Source organism: Zootoca vivipara, chromosome 13, assembly GCF_965207765.1.
Source record: "Zootoca vivipara chromosome 13, rZooViv2.hap1.1, whole genome shotgun sequence".
Lineage (NCBI taxonomy): Eukaryota > Metazoa > Chordata > Lepidosauria > Squamata > Lacertidae > Zootoca > Zootoca vivipara.
In genome coordinates, this window is record NC_142596.1 from 5368885 (window position 1) to 5390783 (window position 21899).

The window sequence follows — 21899 nt, forward strand, 5'->3', positions numbered from 1 at the left end:
TGAGCCAGAGCTGCAGAAGCACACTTCTCGGGGGGTGGGGTGTGTGTGTGTGGTCTCCCCAAGTAAGATCTCTGTCTCTCTCACTTTGCTGCCTTTAACAGTATTGATTCTTCCATAGGAGTATTGGATCACACACGGTGTTGGTGCACCCCACCTGACCTTTTAAAAACCCCATTTTAAGTACATTAAAATTGGGTTTAAAATCCTTTTGAAAATCATTGGCCTGCCCCCTTTCAGGGACAGATTTGGGGTGGGTGCCCCCCAAGGTAGCCCTGAGCTAATCAGCTTGATCCAGGGGGGTAACAGGGCAGATCTGGGACTTTGTGCATAGCCCTGCTGAACAGTCACCTAATTTCTGGTAGACAAACATGGCAGGGAGCCTCTACACAAATGACCAGTTGCAGAGATTCTGGAGTTTCCAGAAACACCTTATATGAATAAGTGCGGGTGTCTCTGGTTATGAGGAGAGCAGATTCCACTGAGAAGCAAGTCATACCTGCCCCCTCATGGGGATGCCACAGAGTGACATGCAAGGACATGGGAGACACATTTCTGCTACCTGACTGGCCAACATTATCTCAGCCTGGCTGCTTTCAGTCCCAGGGAAGGTCCTCTTATCATAGACTGCCACTCTTTTTTTAAAGATCTGTATAGCTATATAAAACTACCGATTTGTTGACCTGCAGAATGCCCTCACTTCACACATTTCAGAATCCTGCCATGAGTAAAAAAATGCTGGACTATAATATCACCTTCCAACTTGACAAACCCATTTCCATTCCAAAACAGGCTGGCATTCTATTCAGAACTTTCATCAGGTTAAGGACACATGCACAGGAGATAAGATTTTGAGGAAGAAACTGAAACAATTTAAAACTCTATTTAAAATCAAATACCTGGCACATTTCAGTAATTGTGTCATCGAAGACGCCCCCTGCATCATCAGCCCCTTCCCCCACTAACTTCACTTTCCAGGCACGAGAGGGCAGGCGAAGATCCGATGCATTCAGCTTCACAACTTGCCTTGCGATTTGAACAAAAATAGGCTTACATTTCCGACCTCTTTGGGGGAAAAGAAAACATCCGTTAACTTCAACCAAACTTGCTTGGAGGAAAACAAACTACAAGCACTGATTCAGATATGAGGCTAAGCTAAACCATGACTTTGCTGGGGTAGTGTAGCAGCAGGACCAGAGGGGAGAGCACCCACACATTTGCCCAGTTGCACTAAGCCATGGTTTTGCACAGTGTAACATGCTGACTGGGTCTCTCCTACAACACCAGAAAGAAAGAAAAATGCAGCCTGACCTTGTTGAGATCCTTTTGACGGTTATCTGTGGCCCATAGTTTTTCCCCTGAACCATGGTTTTTCCAATGGAGCGGACCATGGGGAGGGTGTAAACTCTTGGTGCAAGTAACGGCCTCAGTTGTCCTTGAACAATCCCCCATGTCCCAGCATTGTAATGGGATGTGCTGCTCTGTAAGAAAAGGAGGGCCACCTACTTGAGGTCAACAGACTCTCCAGCCCCAGTGCTTGCTTGCCAACCTCCCTCCCTCAGAACAGCGGGCAGGGCTGGAGTCCCTGGTGAAGTCCAGAAATAAACAGTAAATTGCAAAAACTCGGGCCAGGAGGAAGATGAATTTCAAGTAAATCTTCAAAAGGTTTTATTTATGTAATGATAGGACGAATTCAAATAGGAATCAATTCCAGTAGGATAGTGAGCCATATACAAATTAATTCCAGTGAAAAAAATCCCAGGACAAGGCCCTGTTTCGCCAATTCTTCATCAGCAATGTTTTAATGGTCAGAGTGTACCAAGTATGTTTGCCTCGCTTTCCATTTATATATTTAAGCAAAAGCATTTAAAGATATGGACACTTCAAGACTTGGCTTTGACACCTAAGGGCACATTCCATAGGTTTGCCTATACGAGCTTTCATAATGTGAGCTGAGGGGGTGCAAGAGACAACACAATTGTGCACCTCCACAGTCACACAAGCAGAGCTTGCAAGCTGCCGAATGGATTAGCTCGTTCTTTTAGGGAGGGGTGAGAGGGATGACTAGCTGCTAAAAAGATTACTATACACAAGAGATTATGAAGCAGTGTAACTAAGGTTTTATTGGAGTGAGATTTTATAAGATTAAGAATGCACCTGTGACAAGGTTATAAATTAAGGAATGTTACCTGGTTATTGGGACTGAGATTCAGCAACCTCCAGGAGGAATACATGAGGTCTGAGAAATGGTACAGCAGCCTCAGTCTTGCCCTTACGGTGTGGATGCTCACTTCCTTCAGCGCCCCATACTGAGGCGGGATGGCATCTGGCAAGCCAAGCTGTAAAGGCACTGAGACACCTGCCATCGGAATTAAGAGAAGGGTGTGATCCTGCAGCCTCAAAGGCCCTGTGCACATACAACCATTTCTGACAGGCCTGTGATGCCAACAAAATGGCACTGGTGGATCTTCAAAGGGGAAAGGACAACAAAGTGCATGAAAGCACTTTTTTGTCAAAATGGGACACAATATTATTGTTCATAAATCATATTGGTTGTGTAAATTACCACTAACTGGTGCTATCCCATCCTGCTCCTCTGTCAGCATAAAAAGTCTTAAGGATTTTAGATGGAAGAATCAGGACTCATGTAAATATTGCTTTGCCCCCAACCTGGGATTGGCACTGCAGGGAAACGGCCAGTTCTTGGCTGTTGGGTTCACTCCCAGCCTCAGCACCCTTCTTTACCTGGAGCTCGTGGTGGAACAGGTGGAGCTGTCCATGCGGCACTGTGGCATCGCCCAGCTGAAATCTGCCGGATGCTCTTCCCTTGCAAGAAGGTAATCAGAGTTGGCTCCCGGATGTGGTTGGTATGGCCCAGTCCAAGCTAGAAACCAGGAAGAGATTTGGAGAGGAGGAGGAGTTATGTAGCCCTCTAATGCATGTAGAAGAGCTGTCAAATACACAATTGGAGTTCTAGACTGGGAACAGGTGGACAGGGAGATGCTACATTCAAATAAATGTGTCTCCTGGTGTTTGGTGAAAGGTGAAGGAAGCAAAGGCTCATATACCTGGGACCCTTCCTTAGTCTCACCACGGAGAAAGGTTTTGGGAATAAAGTAGGGACAGTAATCTAAAATGAAAGAATGTTTAACTGAACATAGACTGTTTTGTGCATGTTCAATTGGTGCATGACTGCTGGTGCATGAGCAGTTTTGAGCCTCCGAAGGGGGAGGAATGGGGCAGCAGTGGAACGGCACTGGGGCACACAATGACCCAGAATGCAACCCCTGTGCATATAGGGAGTTGCCTGTATTTTGCTCTTTTCATTCAAATGGCAGAAAAGGCAAGCTTTTGGTGGTCAAAATTAGACCCTTCTCCTTCCACAGACCTGCCCTTCTGAGTTGCTTCCCCAGGCATAGACGTCCCCAGAGGCAGAGAGAGCGAGAGTGTGTTCTGCTCCAACAGCAACATCTTCAATGAAGACTCCTGACAAAGCTGGAACTTGCTGTGGACGGTTGTGGTTGCGGGCTCTCCCTTCTGGCAAGCCGATCAGCCGGTCTGAAACAGTACAAAATCTGGTTGTGTGTCACAGGAAACAAGAAGGACTTCAAAGGGCGAAAGCATAAAGAGAGAACTGTGGGCCTCTGGTCAGATCTAGCCTGGAAAGTGTTTCAATCCAGCTTGCGGCCTCTCCTCAACCCCACTATCCTTGCCCTGCTTCCCCCAAAGTTTCTCCTACCTCACTGCAACTTCCACATCTGACCACCACCAGAGAAAGAGAGAAGAGAAAGGAACAGCAAGCAAGCTTGGAAGCAAATAAAACTGATCACAGAATCCACAGCAGCAGTGCCCCTCAGAAAGATGCTTTAGCCACCGCACTCAGAGGCTTGGACTCCAAACTGGTACATGCATCCTTGCCTCCCAGTCTTCTCCATGCTGTTGCATCAGGGTTGGCCTTACCATTAGGCAGAGCAAGACCACAGCCTCAAGCAATAGATGTCAAGGGAGGCAGCAGCCCCCATAATCATCCCTGGCTCCCCCAAGCTAACGTTCTCTTAGCCCCCTCAGCCAGCCTGCTACCCTCAGGTACAATGAAGGAGGATATCCCATTCCCACTGTTGATGTATGAGTGCCAGGGTGTATGTGGGATTCTGTATGTGGGGTGGGGGTAGGTCATATTGCCATTTCCCTCAAGCAGCAAAATGGTTTGCCGTGAGCTGAAGGAGCACATGGCCTTTTTATCGTAGGGGTGGGTGAGGTAGGGAGAGGAGGATTGGATCTTTGTGTGTTTGTGCATATACTGATGGAGGGAATAGGTGACAGAAACAGTGTGGGGTGGCTCTGACCCTGTCCATCACCTGCATGCTGCTGCCACCCATGAGCTAGAGATTGCAGGGCAATTCCTTTGCTTCTATCTTGAAAACACACAACACATTGTTTAACTTTGAGGCTAAAATCCATTTGAGAAGTTTTGACAATCACTTTCTTACAACGGCATAACATCTCTTTCCAGGCAAACTACCCTGTGACTTGTAAGCCCTGTGATCCTTGGATGAAGGGCTGTACAATCAATCAATCAATCAATCAATGATGGGCTATGGGAGGATGGGTGCTCTGAAGTGCATGGAAAGTTTGCAGTATTGAATTAGCGCCAGCTAAGCTTACCTTGCCCAAACGTATAGACATGCCCGTCTTTCGTCAATGCAACTGAAAACTGGGTCCCACAGGCAACCTTTTTTATTCCAATTCCACAAAGAATATCTACTTTCTATGAAAAAAGATTAAAAGGTAAATTACCGCCATACTCTAATAACAGATCCACAATGAAAAAACGAAACAAAAACCAGACAAACAGTACTACTCAAACTGAAATTTAATCTATTTTTTGCAATATTCATAAACCACCTTTCAGGGCACACTGCAATTCAATCTCAATTCATTTTAAAATTCCAGCATCGTACAAGTATATCCTTCTGCCCAATGGAAACAGCACTGCTTTGCATGCAAAAGCAATTAAGTTGCATTATCCTAATCTCAAAACTACTAAAACAAAAGCTGATTGCTCAAAAGACAGAGGTATTATGTGTGCCAAGGTCAAGGTCTTGAGACCCTGTTCTGGACAAGGTTGCACTCCCCTGAAATGAGCAGGGGGAGAAGACTCTAGGGTGTGAGTTTCGCTCCCTAAGAGGTGCATCTAGCACCTTCACTGTATAGCTGCCAATGGATGCTTTTATGCGGACCTTTGATACCTTAGATATGTGTTTTCAGGATCCATTCACCCTGTTCCTGTAACTGGTATATTTTAATTGTTTAAAATACTGAATTCTAAACTGTTGCAACTCACCCTGGAACCTGCTAGAGAAGGGTGGGTAATAAATTTAATAACAATATAGTTTCAGTATTTGTTTTGGTTTGCATGTTTAATCTGGGATGCATACACTGATTTGCATGACTCTGCAATGGCAGACCGAGGTCTCAGATACTGAACTTGATTTTATGGTTCTGGGGTGAGAATTCATGGATGTTGCAGATATAAACTACTGTTAACCAACACTGTATTTTAGTTTTTGTTTTCTTATGTGCAGATTAATTTATCACTACTCTAAATGTCTTTTAACTGTGTACTTGTGTTTGTTAAATTGGCTTTGTCAACACAATCCTAAATGAGTTTTCTTTAGAAGCAAGCCATTATTCAGTGGATTGACTTCTGGGTCAACATACAGACACTCAGATGGTTACTCATTTGAACATCCCACTTTGAGATCCAAGACAGGTAAATGCAAATCAACAAGTCTATTGCTATAACAAAAAGACATACAAAAAGAAAGTATTGGTGTGTATTCAGAACATGCTTTTAGAGATATTATGGGAGGAATTACACAGAGGATGCTAACCTGTGGTGAGGATTTTGCAGTTGAGTTTCCCAAGCCCAGCTTCCCGTAGTCACCATCACCAAAAGCCCAAACCATTGAGCCATCTGTGGACACTACTATGGTGTGGTTTAGCCCACAGGCAACCTAGTATTGAAGAGTTAAACTTGTAATTAGGTTTCTACCAAAAACAAAAACAACAAGTCTCAACTAACAGCTGCTTTGGGAAGAGATTTTAGGAATATCACTGCAGCAGGTTCTTCCTCAGCCTATTTTCAGTAGGAGTAGTAATGATGCCACAACCAGGGGAAAATGAGCTGCAGCAGGCACCAAAGTGAGGATGTGGGAGGGCCTCCATTCAACATCAATGGTCTGACTATGCCTCAAGACATCAGGCACATAAGGCCTACCCCCAGGATGGTAGAGGGCTGCCTCAAAATCTCCAGGGCAGTTGCTCTGCAACCTAGTCACTGTGTAAACAGCAGCATTTTTAAAAGGCTAGGCAAATGCTGATGCTGATGCCCCTACAGATATTGGAATCCTCAGAGCAGCTAAGTATCTCAACCAAAACACACCAACATTCCTTCAGGGAGTGCTGGTGGCCATATTCTGATCTCAAAGCACCTTGTACACAAAGGTGGAGGTAGAAAGGTGAGCTACTACATGTGTAGATGTTTTTTTTGGGGGGGGGTAGGCTAGTAGTGGATTGTTGCTGCCTGTACACGTGCTTTGAACTACCTAACATTAAAATATGGGAACATAGTTGGGCAGGAATTTCCTCCTTCAAATTCCAGCCTGTAAAGTAGAAGCACCTGTGGAACTGTGACCCAATCTGAGAGTGCAATTATACACATGAATGCAAATCGACGCCTGACCTCGCCTATCTGATAGCCTTCTAGTGCTGTCACTCTTTCAGGAAGCTTCTTGTTGGATGTGTTTCCTAATCCAAGTCGGCCGTAATCCCCATTTCCAAAGGTAAACAGTTTGCCATCTGCAGTCACCACAGCTGAATGCTTGAAGCCACAGGACATCTAGGGGACAGGGGAGGGGAGAGTGAATCAGAAGATCTTATGGTGAATGTCTTTTTTATTTATGAATATATGCAGAAATATTTAGAAACAGGGTCTGCAACAGTATACGAATATGTTATTTCCAACAGGACACATGGCCTCAAGGCTTCAAGAAAAGGAAGGTGATGGATTTGTAGCCTTCACCCAAGGCGCGCATTGTCTTTAGCTGTAAAGCCTTTTCTCAGATTTAGAAAACGTCTTCTCTACTTACTCACTCAAACCTTTGGAGAATGTGTTGCCCACTATCTTATGGATACATTTCTCAATTCCAGGACTGCATTGTAACTTTTGGCCCATCTGCTATAGTTTTTTTTTTGGTGTGTGTGTGTGTGTGTGTGAGAGAGAGAGAGAGAGAGAGAGAGAGAGAGAGAGAGAGAGAGAGAGAGAGAGAGAGAGAGAGAGGCAGTAGTTCATTGGCATGGGACTTGCATAAGGTGGCTTATGAACATATTGGAACAAAGTGGTTTCCACTCTCAGCGAGTGTGGGCACATGTTCTACATGCAGATATTCCGCCTTACTACAATGTATCAGGCTTGATGTATGTTTGATGTTTAGGCACGATTACCATGTTCTGACATAATCACATGGTGCATTTCTCTGTCTCAGCCCACTTACTGGCTGCCACCAACATGAAAACAATAAGGGGACACAGAAGGAAAGAATTGCTGAGAGAAGATTGAGAAGGGGGGTGCAGCTTTCAGTTGTCAGCCTGTGGCAGGGATAACACACCTAGTTCTATCCCAACCAGGTAAAAGGAAAACTTGACTCATTACCCAATGGGCCTGAATTCAGATTAAAGACTCCATTAATGCCTAAAAGAGCAACTGAGTTGAGGCGACATCTAATCTACTTTAAAACTAGGGAGAAATAACTGTTGCCTCAAACCTGCACTACTTCTTCTCCTTGCAAAGCCTCTATCTGTCTGGGTCGGCGCTGCCGGTCACTGTTTCCGTGGCCCAGTTTGCCATAATCTCCATCCCCCCAGCTGAAGACTTCACCACTCTCTGTCAAAGCCATGGAATGCCCATCAGATCCGCAAGATGTCACCAGCTGGGTCACAACAAAACCTACAGCACAAGAAGGAAAAAGTGCCAGAATTATCCCAAAGCATAAGTAGCTTGTTGAGCCAAATGACCAAATAAGGCACAGCAGCATTCAGCAACCTGTTGCCCTTCTGATGTTTTGCACCGCAACTCCTATCAGCCCCAGCTAGGACTGTGAGCCTATTCATGCCCCCCCCCAGCCCATTTTCCCTATTGTGTAACATTAGGGGACTACCACCTAACGTTGTAAAGTGCATGAAAAATGCTTTGAGCACCTCAGAAAGTGATTATTATTATTTCAGCATTATACATAGTCTTACTTGATCTGTTGCTTTGGGAAGAGATTTTAGAAAGATCAGCAATTAGGCTTCATAAGGTATCCCAACATGAAGCAAAACAAAACTGATTGGTCAAATTTGTGAAACTGACAAAAAGTGCTCAATGATTTTTGTTAAAATAAACCTATACATCATGCCAGGACATATTGCTGCCCATCAAGCTCCCAAAATGAAATGCTGGTGTCCCAACAAAAAGTGAAACCATCTCAGTCTCATCAAATCAGTGAATAATGGGTTATGTCCCACATTCAACTGATATATTTTTTCCTACTTACCTTGCAATGCTGAAATAACAGTGAGGACGTGAAGATCATCTGAGTTCCCTTGTCCCAACCGACCATAACTTCCTTCTCCACAAGCCAAGACTGTTCCATTAGCTTGAATCACAAACGTACAGTTCTGGCCACAAATGACCTAATGCAATTAAGGCAAATGTAAAATACATAATTAAAACAAACAAACAAAACAAAAAAGATCCCATCCACCAATAAACAGGTACAAGCGCAAAGACAGGAAGCTGGTCTGTTCCTAATTCACACACTGACCATAAGCAGGGTTAAAATCATAATTGGAAAGGACCTCGGAGCACATCTAGTCCAACCCCCTGCTGCTGTTGCAGGATATAATAGCCATACCTTGTAAACATGTGAGGGAACAGGGCAGCACTAAAGCCTACTCTCAGAAACCTGAATTGTGCTCCCAAGTAACTTTTTATTGGCTCTTACAGACTTAGACATCAGCACAGCCTAGTCTCTAGCTTCCTTGTTTATGAAAAAGGTGGCTTGTATGCTTTGAGGTTATTTTGCTTTGCATAACTTTCCTGCTGTTGTGATAATAATAATAATAATAATAATAATAATAATAATAATAATAATAATAATAATAATAATATATTATTTATACCCCGCCCATCTGGCCGGGTTCCCCCAGCCACTCTGGGCGGCTTCCAACAAAACATTAAAATACAGAAATCCATCAAACATTAAAAGCTTCCCTAAACAGGGCTGCCTTAAGATGCCTTCTAAAGGTCTGGTAATTGTTATTCTCTTTGACCTCTGGTGGGAGGGCATTCCACAGGGTGGGTGCCACTACCGAGAAGGCCCTCTGCCTGGTTCCCTGTAACTTGGCTTCTCGTAGCGAGGGAACCGCCAGAAGGCCCTCGGCGCTAGATCTCAGTGTCCGGGCAGAACGATGGGGGAGGAGACGCTCCTTCAGGTATACTGGACCGAGGCCGTTTAGGGCTTTAAAGGTCAGCACCAACACTTTGAATTGTGCTCGGAAACGTACTGGGAGCCAATGAAGGTCTTTCAGGACTGGTGTTATGTGGTCTCGGCGGCCACTCCCAGTCACCAGTCTAGCTGCCACATTCTGGATTAATTGTAGTTTCCGGGTCACCTTCAAAGGTAGCCCCACGTAGAGCGCATTACAGTAGTCCAAGCGGGAGATAACCAGAGCATGCACTACTCTGGTGAGACAGTCTGTGGGCAGGTAGGGTCTCAGCCTGCGTACCAGATGGAGCTGATAAACAGCTGCCCTGGACACAGAATTGACCTGCGCCTCCATGGACAGCTGAGTCCAAAATGACTCCCAGGCTGTGCACCTGGTCCTTCAGGGGCACAGTTACCCCATTCAGGACCAGGGAGTCCTCCACGCCTGCCCACCTCCTATCCCCCAAGAACAGTACTTCTGTCTTGTCAGGATTCAACCTCAATCTGTTAGCCGCCATCCAACCTCCGACCGCCTCCAAGCACTCACACAGGACCTTCACCGCCTTCACTGGTTCTGATTTAAAAGAGAGGTAGAGCTGGGTATCATCCACATACTGGTGAACACCCAGCCCAAACCCCCTGATGATCTCTCCCAGCGGCTGCATGTAGATGTTAAAAAGCATGGGGGAGAGGACAGAACCCTGAGGCACCCCACAAGTGAAATGCTCTGACAGCCACTCCAGCCATTTATGGAAAGCGAGGCACCGCTGCAAAGGCAGACATAACGCCTCCTCCCACTCTCCCCCCAAAAGTGGTAGGGAAAGGCTTCTGGTTTACCTGTTGAGCTTGTGAGAATGATGGTGCTGACACAGGCACCATGACATTTCGTCCAGCCTCTGCTAGCTGCCCATGCCTTCCGGCTCCCCACAGGTACACGTCACATTTTCCACCAAGGTGCCAGTCCTGAGGATCAGTGTAAGAGAGATTTTCAGAATGGATTTTACTGGTTACTTATTGTGAATGACCTTTCTTGGTTGACATATGGATGTGATTCACCCAAGGTAGGGACATGTGACTAGGTGAGTTGAATGGTTTCCTTGTCTTGGTTCTTCCTTCAGTTAAGTCTGTGGCCAAGCTTAGAGCATAAGAAGATTTCCGCATTAGCAAAAGAGTCCTTCATAAAAAACAGCAGTAACATGGTGATGTGAGTTTATACTGATCATGACCCAGGGCAAGCCAACTTAGGACTGCCAAGGGCTAAGCTGAGAAAGGGTTTTCAGAAGCTTCCCTATCATTCAATATCAATATCATTTGCTGGACGGTTCAAAGTTTGTTTTTGTTTTTTTGTCAAAGACAATGGAGGTGTCATCTTTTCATAGTCTAGCAGGAAAACATGCTCCAGCAAGAGTCTATTTTGCTTGGTGGGATTGTTCCTTGCCATATGTTTGGATCAATCTAAATGGCACCCCGCTCCCAGCAATGGTAGGGTGTGGTAGGGGCAGGCGTATCTGCTTCTGATAAGGAACACTGAACTGGAGCTGCTTGATTTGACATGGAGTGGACACTCAGAGAAAGCTGCTCCAGCACCTGAAGGCTGTTTGGAAGCCTTTTGATTAATGACATTGATGTACTGTGTTTTTTTTTTGGCATACAAGCTTACTAGACTGCCTGCCAGTCAGAGCCATTTCACTTATGCTGGGGAGGGGGCAGAGGAGAAAAAGAACAAACTATTTATTTTTGATAGAGACAGAAATACAATAGGGGGAGGGAGGTGGACATGGAAGCTAAAGGGGAAAAGGCGGAAAGCAACCTGAGCACAAATGAAGAGAGGAGTAGCACTTGCTTTGGGCGAAGGCAGGGACTGAACTAAAGGAGATGCCAAGAGAGGGAGACTGCAGTCAAATGACCTGGTCACATGTTCCCACCTCGAAAAGTACAGGACATTAACCCTCAAATGGATGCCTATCAGAGAAAGGGATCACCACATTGGGCTGCTTTAAGCACACCATTCACTATACTAACCTCAGGTCGTGATGTCGCCCAGGACATAATCTGCTCATCCATCCCATTGATCCATTTGCAGTTATCCTACAAAACATGAAATTAATTATATTGAGGCTAAAAGCATAAGCTGTTCTCCATCCTTCCAGGGCAGTTCTTCTCTCTCTGTCAGAGGAATAATTTCTTTATGTTTCAAAAGCCTACCAAATGGTGCTTCTTAAACTGTAGTAGGCCCCAACATATTCCTGGATGAGCTGCACAATTATGAGCTTCCTTCTCCGCAAGAACGGAAAGCATCAGGGCATGCACAAATACTTTTGAATTTCCAGTCAAAGATGCTACTCACTGAGCCAGTCTCTCTCTCTCTCTCTCTCTCTCTCTCTCTCTCTCTCTCTCTCTCTCTCTCTCTCTCTCTCTCTCTCTCTCACACACACACACACACACACACACACACACACAGCATTTTACGTTGAGCATGGGTGGGCTAGCTGAGGTAGCCATTGAGAGAGCTGCTAGACTTGACTGTGGTGCAAGCCAATCAACCAGCCAATTTTGGGTTTGTAAATGTGGGATTAGCTTACAAGTGGATCCCAAAAGTTTATGCAAGTTTACAGGTGGATTCCACTTCAAATGCTTGAGAAGCACTGCTATATAACTTGTTCTCTGGAATGGAGAGAGGGGTGTCTGAAAAGGAAGAATGAGTGAGTGAGTGAGTGAGTGAGTGAATGAATGAACAGTATTAGCAGGAGGATCCCATCCTTCCTTCAGATCCAGACAGTTCATATACAAATTCCCAATGATGGTGAAAGGGCACAAAGCTGGGGTTGTTTTGGGTGCTACTGCCCTGAAAATATATTCTAAGGGTAAGTGGGGAGGCAGGTGTGCTACTGTTTGGGTGCCACTGAAACAGTACTAACACTCTCTGCCCTACCCAGGCAAGTGCTCCACTGATATTTATAAGCTTTGTCACACCACCAACTTGCACATCTTACCATAAGAAGCACTAGTTCATCCTCTGGTACAGGCTCCAGATCTGGGACCGTAAAAGACTCCGGGAAAGTGGCTCCTTTGGCCAGAGCCTCAGCAGCTTTAATTGTCGTTGAGAAGCACTCCAACCAGGCCCACTCCGTTGGGTTCCAGGTCAGAGGATCGGGGAGGCAGGTCTGGTGATGAGGTGGGACTGGTGGGGTGCACAGGAGCTGATCCAGGTGAAGCCCCACGGCCAGCGAAGCTAAGCACTGCATGTATGGACTATGAACAAGCTGGTCTCCACAAACTACATGGGGCTATAAAAGAGGAAAGCCAACATTTACAAAGTCATGGAGTGGGTTAGTCAATCTAATCCAACTGGCACTCACTCCTTGGTTTTCTCCTGCTGCTGCCATCTCCACCACCTCTGATTTTTAGGAGCTACTGTCCACTAGCAAAAACTCACTGCACAACAGATGGTACAATCCATTGTGTAACAAAGTCACCAGCAACCTGCTTGTGCCTTCTCTAGCACAACTATGTTTTGCCAGAGAACATTTTGCCAGCTATATTGCTCTGTGACTTTAACTTAGGACTACATTGTATGCAACCAACATATTCATTTGAAAGTTGACTGTGTGAAGGTTGCTGGGGTCATTTAACCAGTTTTAAGTACATCTTTGTGTTCTCACTTCTCATTTCCGAGTCCAACAATGAACACAGACTTAGTTCAAAGAATTATCAGGCCTTCTTTGGGGGGGACACACGCCACAACTGATATCACATCAATAATGAAGTTCCCTCACTCTCCATGTTCCCTCAATTCTTTCTAATCATCATCTTAGGAAAAGGATTCAAATGGTCATAAGATGACATCTTACGGCTTGATACAATCAACCTACATCAGTACACACAATCTAACTTCCATCAGCTTAATGAAACTCTTACAGAATCAAAACAAATATTTTGCCCATATCCCGACAATGCCAGGGAATATTAATTTCAGAGGCTCTCTTTTCATTTCTTAAACAAATACTGGAGAACCAGAAGTGTGTGGGACATATTATTTCATGCAAGTTAAGATAAGCATTTCTGCTCACATCTTGTGTTAAAAATGTGTTGTTAAGCACTATGCACAGTTAAACAGCACTTTGCAGCTTTCTTGAATTACTAACATGTCACCTTATTCAAATCCTCCTCTTACCTTTTCATAAGCATACTGTTCCTGAAGCATTATGGGAAGACGCTCTAGGAAAGCCCTCATGCAAGGAGCCATGTTTAACCCAAGAATCCCCTGTTGTTTCAAAGCAGTCCTACAGGTTGCAAGGATATGGTTGGAAGAGATCCATTCTGATGTGCAACTCACCACCAACACATCCTGAACAAAATTCAAATATGTCCAATTCAGGAAAGAAAGGAGAAAAACACAAGCTTTTTTGTAACAGCTTGCTTAGCTTTTACAAACAAATAGAAGCTGGATATGCATCTGTTTTTGTTTGCTATAATTATTTGTATTTCATCACTGATTTTATGTCGCTAATTGCAAGCATTCCCCTCCCTGTCCCCCCCTTCTTTAATGTATCTGTTATTTTTAATACATTGAGGGTGAATGGTGACACAGATTCCCCCTCTGGTGCTTGCCATTAAGGAGATTATTATATATTGCAATATAATGATGCTCAAATGTGTTGATAATCTGTTAATATAGACTATGTTAACAATACAGAAAACAGTCGTCTACTAGAAGAAAACATTCATCACTATGTTATTATTTCCAATTGTATTTGCTCCACCAGTGGTCAGAAATTACAAATTTCATTATTTGTCAGGCAAGAAAAAAGCAAGTCTCTGCAGGTGTTTTGGAGGAGCAGCAGCAGCAGCACTACAACCAGATTCTTCATTATGTGCAAATTTAGACTAAGTATTCCATGTAGCAAGCCTGAAATCAGCTGTCCACACTTACAAGTACACTGCCAGTAATTCCTGTACACATTTTTATGAGATACTGTCTGAGACCCAAGTTTAGTTCATTGCTTGATTCAAGTTCACAGCTGTCACTAGGATGGCACACTTTGTCACCCACAGGACTGAGCACACACAGTCAAGGCAGGGATTAAAAACGTGGGCTAGTCCAAGCCCACAGAGGAGAGAAGATGGGCATTCAGAATTCCATTCAGACAAAATGAAAAATACCTTTGATCTACTAGAACAAGCAGCTACTCCAACCTCAGGGATCCATACGGTTGTCTGAATGGCTCCAGAACCTATCACAACACTCTGTAAAACAGATCCATCCTAAAGGAAAGAATGGATAAACCCACAAAAGCTGATTACTTAAGCATAGCTAATTGTTCTCTCGTGGCTACATTCAGGTCATCAGTAAAATAACTTTTAAATATTTCCTAATCTTTAGGGTGAGTGCAAACTTGTGTGCCTATGCAGGAACCCTAAAAGAGCAACAACATGACTAAAATTACTGAAAACAAGCTTTACATTTCCTTAAATAGTGTTTGCTTACCCGTAAAGACCAAATGTTCACAAGCCCACCAAGTCCACCTGATACCAAGGTTAGTCCATCAGAACTGAAGGCTACTGTCCGAACAGGCGTGATGTGTCCTTTCAGCTGATAGATGCACTTTGTTTCACCTACTTTCCTGTATGTATTCTAGAAATTAAATACCATCATTAGGGCATATTTTGTATTAAAAATACATCAAACGTTTTACTACTCTGCACTTACCTTCTGCAGCTCCATCCCTACCCACCCAAAAATATTGGAAACATGGCAGTTTCTTCAACGAACATAAATTAGATATACATAGTGGGTGTATTTATGAACACTGAGAACATGCTGAGCAAGTATTTTTAAATACTACAGACAAATAAAAGTGAATTGTTTGTTGACTCCCAATCATCAGCACAATTTAGGTATATTTTGCCTCTGTCACCCCGACAGATGCCTTTCTGAATCAGATATTGTTGCTTTCTGGACCACACTCCTTCTAACAAGGGAAGGATATAGATTCCTCTTGCTACCTATAGTTCTTTTTACCTTGCCATTGGCTTCCTCATCCCACCATCCTTCTGTACACCGCAGACTGGATTGCAGTAAGACCAGCTCATCTTGAGGAACAGTCCAAACACAAAGCAAACCATTCTGGCATCCTCTTAAAAAAAATTAAGAAAAGCTACATTGTTTTATTATTATTATTATTATTGAAATCCCAGGCCCATACCATAATCAAAATTACAATAATCAAAATTAACACAAATTGGTCAAAAATACAGCAGCAAAATCTTTTCAACCCCCCACCACCCTGCCCTCCCTCCACCCACCCTTTAGTGTTTTAGTGCTTCCAGCCATTCTTATCTTGCATCTTAATGTTTTGAGTTCATGTATATACCTAACTTTTTAATAGGCAAATTAATTTTCATTATTGTGAGCCTTCATAGTTCATTTGAGAGGTCAGCATTCTCCACCATAGTTGCTATATAATTTTTGAATTTTTTCCCCAATCTTTCTCTTTCCCCCCTTCATTTTTCCCTTTAATTTCCACTGTTTTTAGTGCCAAATTATAATAAGAGATCATTTTTATTTGCCATTCCTCTTTACTAGGTGCCTTTGTACTCTTCCATTTTTTTCCTATTAATATTCTGGCTGCTGCGGTTGCATACATCAAAATACTTCTATCTTCTGGTAAGATCTCCTCATCTAGCATTCCTAATAAAAAATAGCTCTGGTTTTTTCTTAAACGAGTACTTGAGTATCTTTTTCAGTTCTTTATATATCCACTCCCAATATATCTTAATTTCATTACATTGCCACCAAATGTGTATATAGGTACTAGGTTCTTTATGACATCTCCAGCATTCAACTCTACTCCCCTTATACATTTTTGAGTTTGTCTGGGGTTAAGTGCCACCTGTACTGCATCTTTAAGATCATAGTTGGCTGTAAAATTCATGCCTCTTTTCCATAGATTTCCTCACTTCTCTAGCATAATTGGTTTCCCTAAATCTTGTCCCCACCGAATCATTGTTCCTTTTGTTAATTCCTCCTTAGTTTCCCATTCCAACAATAATTCATATAACTTTTTTATATATTTATTTTTGCCCCTGATTAATACCTTATCTAATTCTGAAATTTCCTTATTGAAGCCATTTTTTAAAATCTTTTTGAAATTTTTGATTTATCTGAAAATATTGCAGCCAACTAGTCAAGAATGATTTCACTTCTTTGTACTCTTTTAATTTTAAATCCCCATCAACCTCCTCCAGCAGAGTTTTATACGATGGCCAACTTGTTCCCATGTTTCGCCTTTTAACAGACACTGCTTCCAGAGGCGAAATCCACCCTGGTGTTTTTGGTTCTAAAATTCCCTGGTACTTTTTCCATATTTTATATAGCGATTTTCTTATGATGTTATTTAAAGGATATTTTGGGTTTTTAAATTGTCTTCCATTAAATAGAAATAGACCCTTCCAGGTCCAATATTGCATCCTTTTTTTAGCTCTATCCACTCTTTAAACCAATTTAGAGCAGCCACATCGTAGTAGAGTTCCGAATCTGGTAAACCAAAACCTCCTCTATTTTTATGGTCTATTAGTATTTTATATTTGATCCTTGGTTTCCTGCCACCCCATATAAATTTAGAGATATCCTCCTTCCATTCAAAAGCATTTTGAGCCACCAAATATCGGCAAATTTTAAAAATAATAATTCATTTTTGCTAGTACAGCCATTTTGATAATTGATATACAGCAGGCATCCCCAAACTTCGGCCCTCCAGATGTTTTGGACTACAATTCCCACCATCCCTGACCACTGGACTGTTAGCTAGGGATCATGGGAGTTGTAGGCCAAAACATCTGGAGGGCCGCAGTTTGGGGATGCCTGATATACGGCCTAATAATGAAATTTTTAGACCATATCTCCATTTTCTTTTGAAATTCTTTCCATATTCTTGCGTAATTTTCTTGAATTAAATCAATACTTCTTGATGTAATTTGGATTCCTAAATATTTCATTTTTTTTATTTCAATACCTGTTATTTTTTATAAATTTTCTTTCTCTTCTATTTCCAAATTCCTCACCATCATATTTGTTTTTATATAATTTATTTTGAAATCAGCCAATTTGCCATATTCCTTAATTTTCTAATGCTTTTGGAATGCTGTTAAGCGGGTCTTCTGTAGTTATAATCACATTGTCTGCGAAAGCTTTGATTTTGTATCTTTCCCCCCCTATCACCACCCCTTTGATTCCGTCATCTTCTCTAATACTTTTTAGTAGTATTTCTAGTACAATTATGTAAAGTAATGGTGATAGGGGGTATCCTTGCCTGGTTTCTCTTTCTATTTCTATCTTTTCCAATAATCTACTTTTTATTATTATTTTTGCTCGCAGGTTTGCTTGCGTAGATGGCCCCGATCGCCTTTTCGAGATTTTCTCCTATATTTAAGTTTTTTAATACTTTCGCCATAAATGACCAAGATACGCTATCAAAAGCCTTCTCAGCGCCAATTGAAATCACTGCAGCCTTTTCCCCATGCTCATTTTCCAAGCATTCAAAAATATTTATTATGTTCCTAATATTATCTTTTGCTTGTCTTCCTTTTACAAAACCTGCTTGATCCATGTGAATTATATCTCTTAATATTACATTTATTCTTCTGGCTAATATTTTTGCATAAATTTTGTAATCTGAATTAGAAAGAAATTGGTCTGTAATTTGAAGGTGATTCCAAATCTGCATTTTGTTTGGGCAACAATGTTACCAAAGCTTCTACCCAAGATTCTGGCATATTACCCTGTGACCTAATATTATTCAACAATTCTTTCAACGGAGCGATTGTCGTTTCTGCAAGGCATTTATAAAATTCTGTTGGTATTCCGTCGGGACCTGGAGCTTTCCTTTTTTTCATTTCTTGTAATACTTCTTTAATTTCAGATATAGTTGTTTCCTGATTCATTAATTGGATTTTTTCTGGGGGGATTTGCGGTAATTTGTACTTTTTAAAGAAATTCTTCTATTTCAGTTTTACTTCCTTCTTTTGATATAAAATTTCATAATATTCTTCAAATATTTTCATAATTTCTTTTGGGCTATCTATAATCTCTCTCCATACTCTTAATCTGTTTATTAATCTGTTTGTTTCTTTTTTATTTGCCAGGCTAATAATTTCCCTGGTTTATTCACCCAATTGAAATTTCTATACTTCCAATATTGAATTTGATGCTCCATTTCCTGATTTATAACACTTTCATATTATGCTCTTAAGATTTTTAATTCCTGATTAATTTCTTTTTTGCCCAATTTATATAATGATTTTTCTTTGTTCTTCATTTCCTCTAATAAATCTTGTTTATACTTAAGAAAAGCTACATTGAAGGGCCACAATTTATCAGTCAACAAAGTAGGGCAAATTGGTTAACAATATAATCATGTTTGCACTAAAGGCTTTGCTTTTCAGTCTCCAGAAATCTTGCAAACTGCTTTCTCAGAATTTTCCCTGTTTTACACAGACGAGAGAAGACAGGAGTCCGCTGCAGAGGGGAACAAAGAGATGAAGTTTGTCTCTCCTTTCATCTGATGCCTGCCTTGAGAATGTGGGTTCTCCTACAGAAACATGACACAGGTACTGGGAGAAGATGATAAAACTATGAACTGTGTCCAAAATTCTGACACTATGGCGCAATTTTGTACTTTTATATTTAACAGAAAGAATGCAGAACCATATAGAATCACAGAACCATAGAACCATAGAGTGAAGGGACTCCAAGGGTTATCCAGTCCAACCCCTTGCAATGCAGGAATCTCAACATAGAATCATAGAGTTGGAAGGGACTCTGAGGGTTTATTTGGAATTTAAAAACAAAACAAAACAAGAGTCAATACAGAGTTCATCCATTTGGGCTTAAATAATAACCATTTTTAAAATGAGTAAATGCAGGGGAAATGTCCTAGAAATCCATCAAAAAGCAGGCCTGTTTTTGTTTATGGATAATACAAGCCTAAACTACTGAAAAGGTTGATCAGCCAGTACAAAGATGAACCAAGTAATTAAAAGCAAAAGGTCAACTTACGTAGCCAGCAGGAGCTGTGGTTTGGGGCCTTTCCCTAGAAGGCTGCACCAGGCTATGGTATTCACAACAGCCTGGTGAGGAAGCAAGTACAGCTGTCGCCAGCAGCTCCCCATGTATCCCCAGAGCTTGACAGACTCTTCCTTGGCACAAGTCATGAGCATCTTGCCAGTTGGATCCCATTTCATGCTGACAATGGTGTCCTGAAGAATTGGAGGAGAAAGAAGGAAATACACAGTAGTAGGGCTGCCATACATCTGGGATTTCCTGGACATTACGAGGATTTGAGAGGAAGTGATGTCTGGGGGAATATATGGAAGGTGGTGCCTTGTCCTGGATCTTTGGCTGTCACGAGAAATCACATTTTTCATAAACTTTGGGATTTGTCTTAAAAAAATTCAACAACTTTTGCAGGGTCCTGGTTTTTACTTTTTGAAATACGGCATCTTTACATGGCACGAGTGCTAACTAAATAAACCCCTTTGAAAAAATAACTCCCCCTGTTTAAATAGATCTCTAGGTCCAGGGTGAAGGTATATGACAGCCAAACACCACCGACTCCAGCTTGGTGAATTTGCCGCCTCCCCTGTGAAAACTCTGCAAGGGCCCACAAATACAGAAATGGCATCTTGGCTCCTAAGACGATTCCCTCTTCTTTCCCTGCTCTCTGGCTGCTAGCAGTTGTACTTAGGGGTACTTATACTTTGCTTCACAAAGATAATTTAAAAAGTCATCAAAAATTAAATGACAAATAACACGAAGGACCACTACTTTAACTGGTGACCTTAATGACAGAGGAAGACACGACTTTATATCTGTGTGACTAAGTCATAAAGAAATTTTAAGAACCTAACAACAATTAGAATGCAATCCAATTTCAGAGTGAGCAATGATTTCCCTTAAGAGTACAGGCTGGTCCTTTTGAAAGAGTTGTCTCAGGTTTGTGCGCATGAACTTAAAAGTTTATTTTAATTCTCAAGAATTTTTCTGGGTGAGGCAGGGTGATGATAATGCCTGGCTTTACCTTGTGTGCATCCACTAAAACAATTCCTCCTTTCTCGAGTGGCTCTTTCGTGCCTATCAGCAACTTTCCATCCATATAGCCTACTGCAAAAGGTTTGTCTTCACTAAACCATGCAAGGCAAGTAACAGATACTAAGGAAACAAATAGGAAAATATGGATAAGCAAGTTATAATTTGCAGAATTTTAATTAAACTTCTTTGTACTGGAGAAAACAAGAGCAAAGCTGAATAAAGCGTAGGGGGAAGTGAGTTTGCATGTGCAGGAAAGGAAGCTCTTCTAAAAATACTTATAACTTCCAATTGTGCTACACAATTTACTTGAAGACTAAGTGCCTAGAAATGTCTAAATTCAAGGAGTAAGACTTACTAAGCACATCAGTGTTTTTAACAGATATGGAAACAAATGTCCACATTTTTCTTTAATAGGTAGTCATAAATGTTCATAATTTAAGAGCTGAGCATATTGCACACCATAGGGCATTAGAGAACATAAATGCAAAATCCACCAGGTGTGGCCTTCATGAATGACATGAGTAAGAAACAGAGATCAAGTTCAGGCTGGCTCCTTGCAAGTCATGCTTTTCAGAACAGCAACTGGCCTTGAGGACATGTGGTCTATCCCTTTCCTCCTATCGTAAGCAACTCATCCTTCCCAGCATTAACCTTGAAAAGGGCACCAATGCAAACCAGTTAACCACATTCCAAAACACTAGTTGGCATAACCACGGCTGTCATCTGCACTTCAGATTATGGTTTTAATTGAAGGTCCACTTACACTGCTTGTGATTAACTCTCAAGGCAAGCCTGCCAAAGCATTCTAAGCTTCAAAACACATTTTAAAAAAACCAACCACCTTACAACATATCAGCAGCAGCTACTTACCATCCTTTCTGTAGCAGTGTTCCAATTCAACTCTGTGCATGGCAGAAACATCTAAAACTTCAATAAGTCCAAGAGATCCATCCATACGACCTACAAGGAGTGATTCTGGAGCTTCTCCTGTCCATGTTGCAGCTGGTCCTTCTTCTGGCCATGCTAGAGCAGACACCCAATGTGGCTGGATGTCCAAGAGTCCTTTTCCTCCTAAGAAAGTAACATGTGCCTAATTTTTCTCTATATTTTAATACCCACTGATTTCCATAATCCCAAAAGATGAAAACACATCCAAGAGCAGTTCTGTCACTTCTGTAGCATTCTCCCCAGCTAGGCACTGCCAAAGCACTCTGGCAATTTTAACCTGTGATTGTACAAGCTATCGGATAGCCCACTCAGAGGCTCTTTTAAACAGCAGGAGG

The 21899-nt window shown here is 42.2% G+C and overlaps 1 protein-coding gene across 14 annotated transcripts in view; it reads right to left on the bottom strand.

Annotated features, from left to right (window-relative positions):
* HERC1 (HECT and RLD domain containing E3 ubiquitin protein ligase family member 1) overlaps positions 1–21899 on the bottom strand; it is a 112163-nt gene that overhangs the window by 6196 nt on the left and 84068 nt on the right. For 11 of the 14 annotated variants that reach the window (XM_035130896.3, XM_088656664.1, XM_035130891.3 and 8 more), the window contains exons 54-73: positions 21487–21687; positions 20606–20736; positions 19585–19784; positions 15550–15664; positions 15016–15162; positions 14691–14792; positions 13702–13875; positions 12521–12814; positions 11550–11615; positions 10365–10490; positions 8595–8733; positions 7824–8005; positions 6743–6898; positions 5892–6014; positions 4663–4765; positions 3386–3555; positions 2743–2881; positions 2187–2356; positions 1309–1499; positions 897–1062 (exon numbers count right to left, since the gene is read on the bottom strand). In XM_035130896.3, the coding sequence (XP_034986787.1) occupies positions 897–1062; positions 1309–1499; positions 2187–2356; positions 2743–2881; positions 3386–3555; positions 4663–4765; positions 5892–6014; positions 6743–6898; positions 7824–8005; positions 8595–8733; positions 10365–10490; positions 11550–11615; positions 12521–12814; positions 13702–13875; positions 14691–14792; positions 15016–15162; positions 15550–15664; positions 19585–19784; positions 20606–20736; positions 21487–21687 (3095 nt within the window). The remainder of the gene's footprint in view (positions 1–896; positions 1063–1308; positions 1500–2186; positions 2357–2742; positions 2882–3385; positions 3556–4662; positions 4766–5891; positions 6015–6742; positions 6899–7823; positions 8006–8594; positions 8734–10364; positions 10491–11549; positions 11616–12520; positions 12815–13701; positions 13876–14690; positions 14793–15015; positions 15163–15549; positions 15665–19584; positions 19785–20605; positions 20737–21486; positions 21688–21899) is intronic. The other 3 variants (XM_035130899.3, XM_035130894.3, XM_035130892.3) reach the window with 1 other exon arrangement.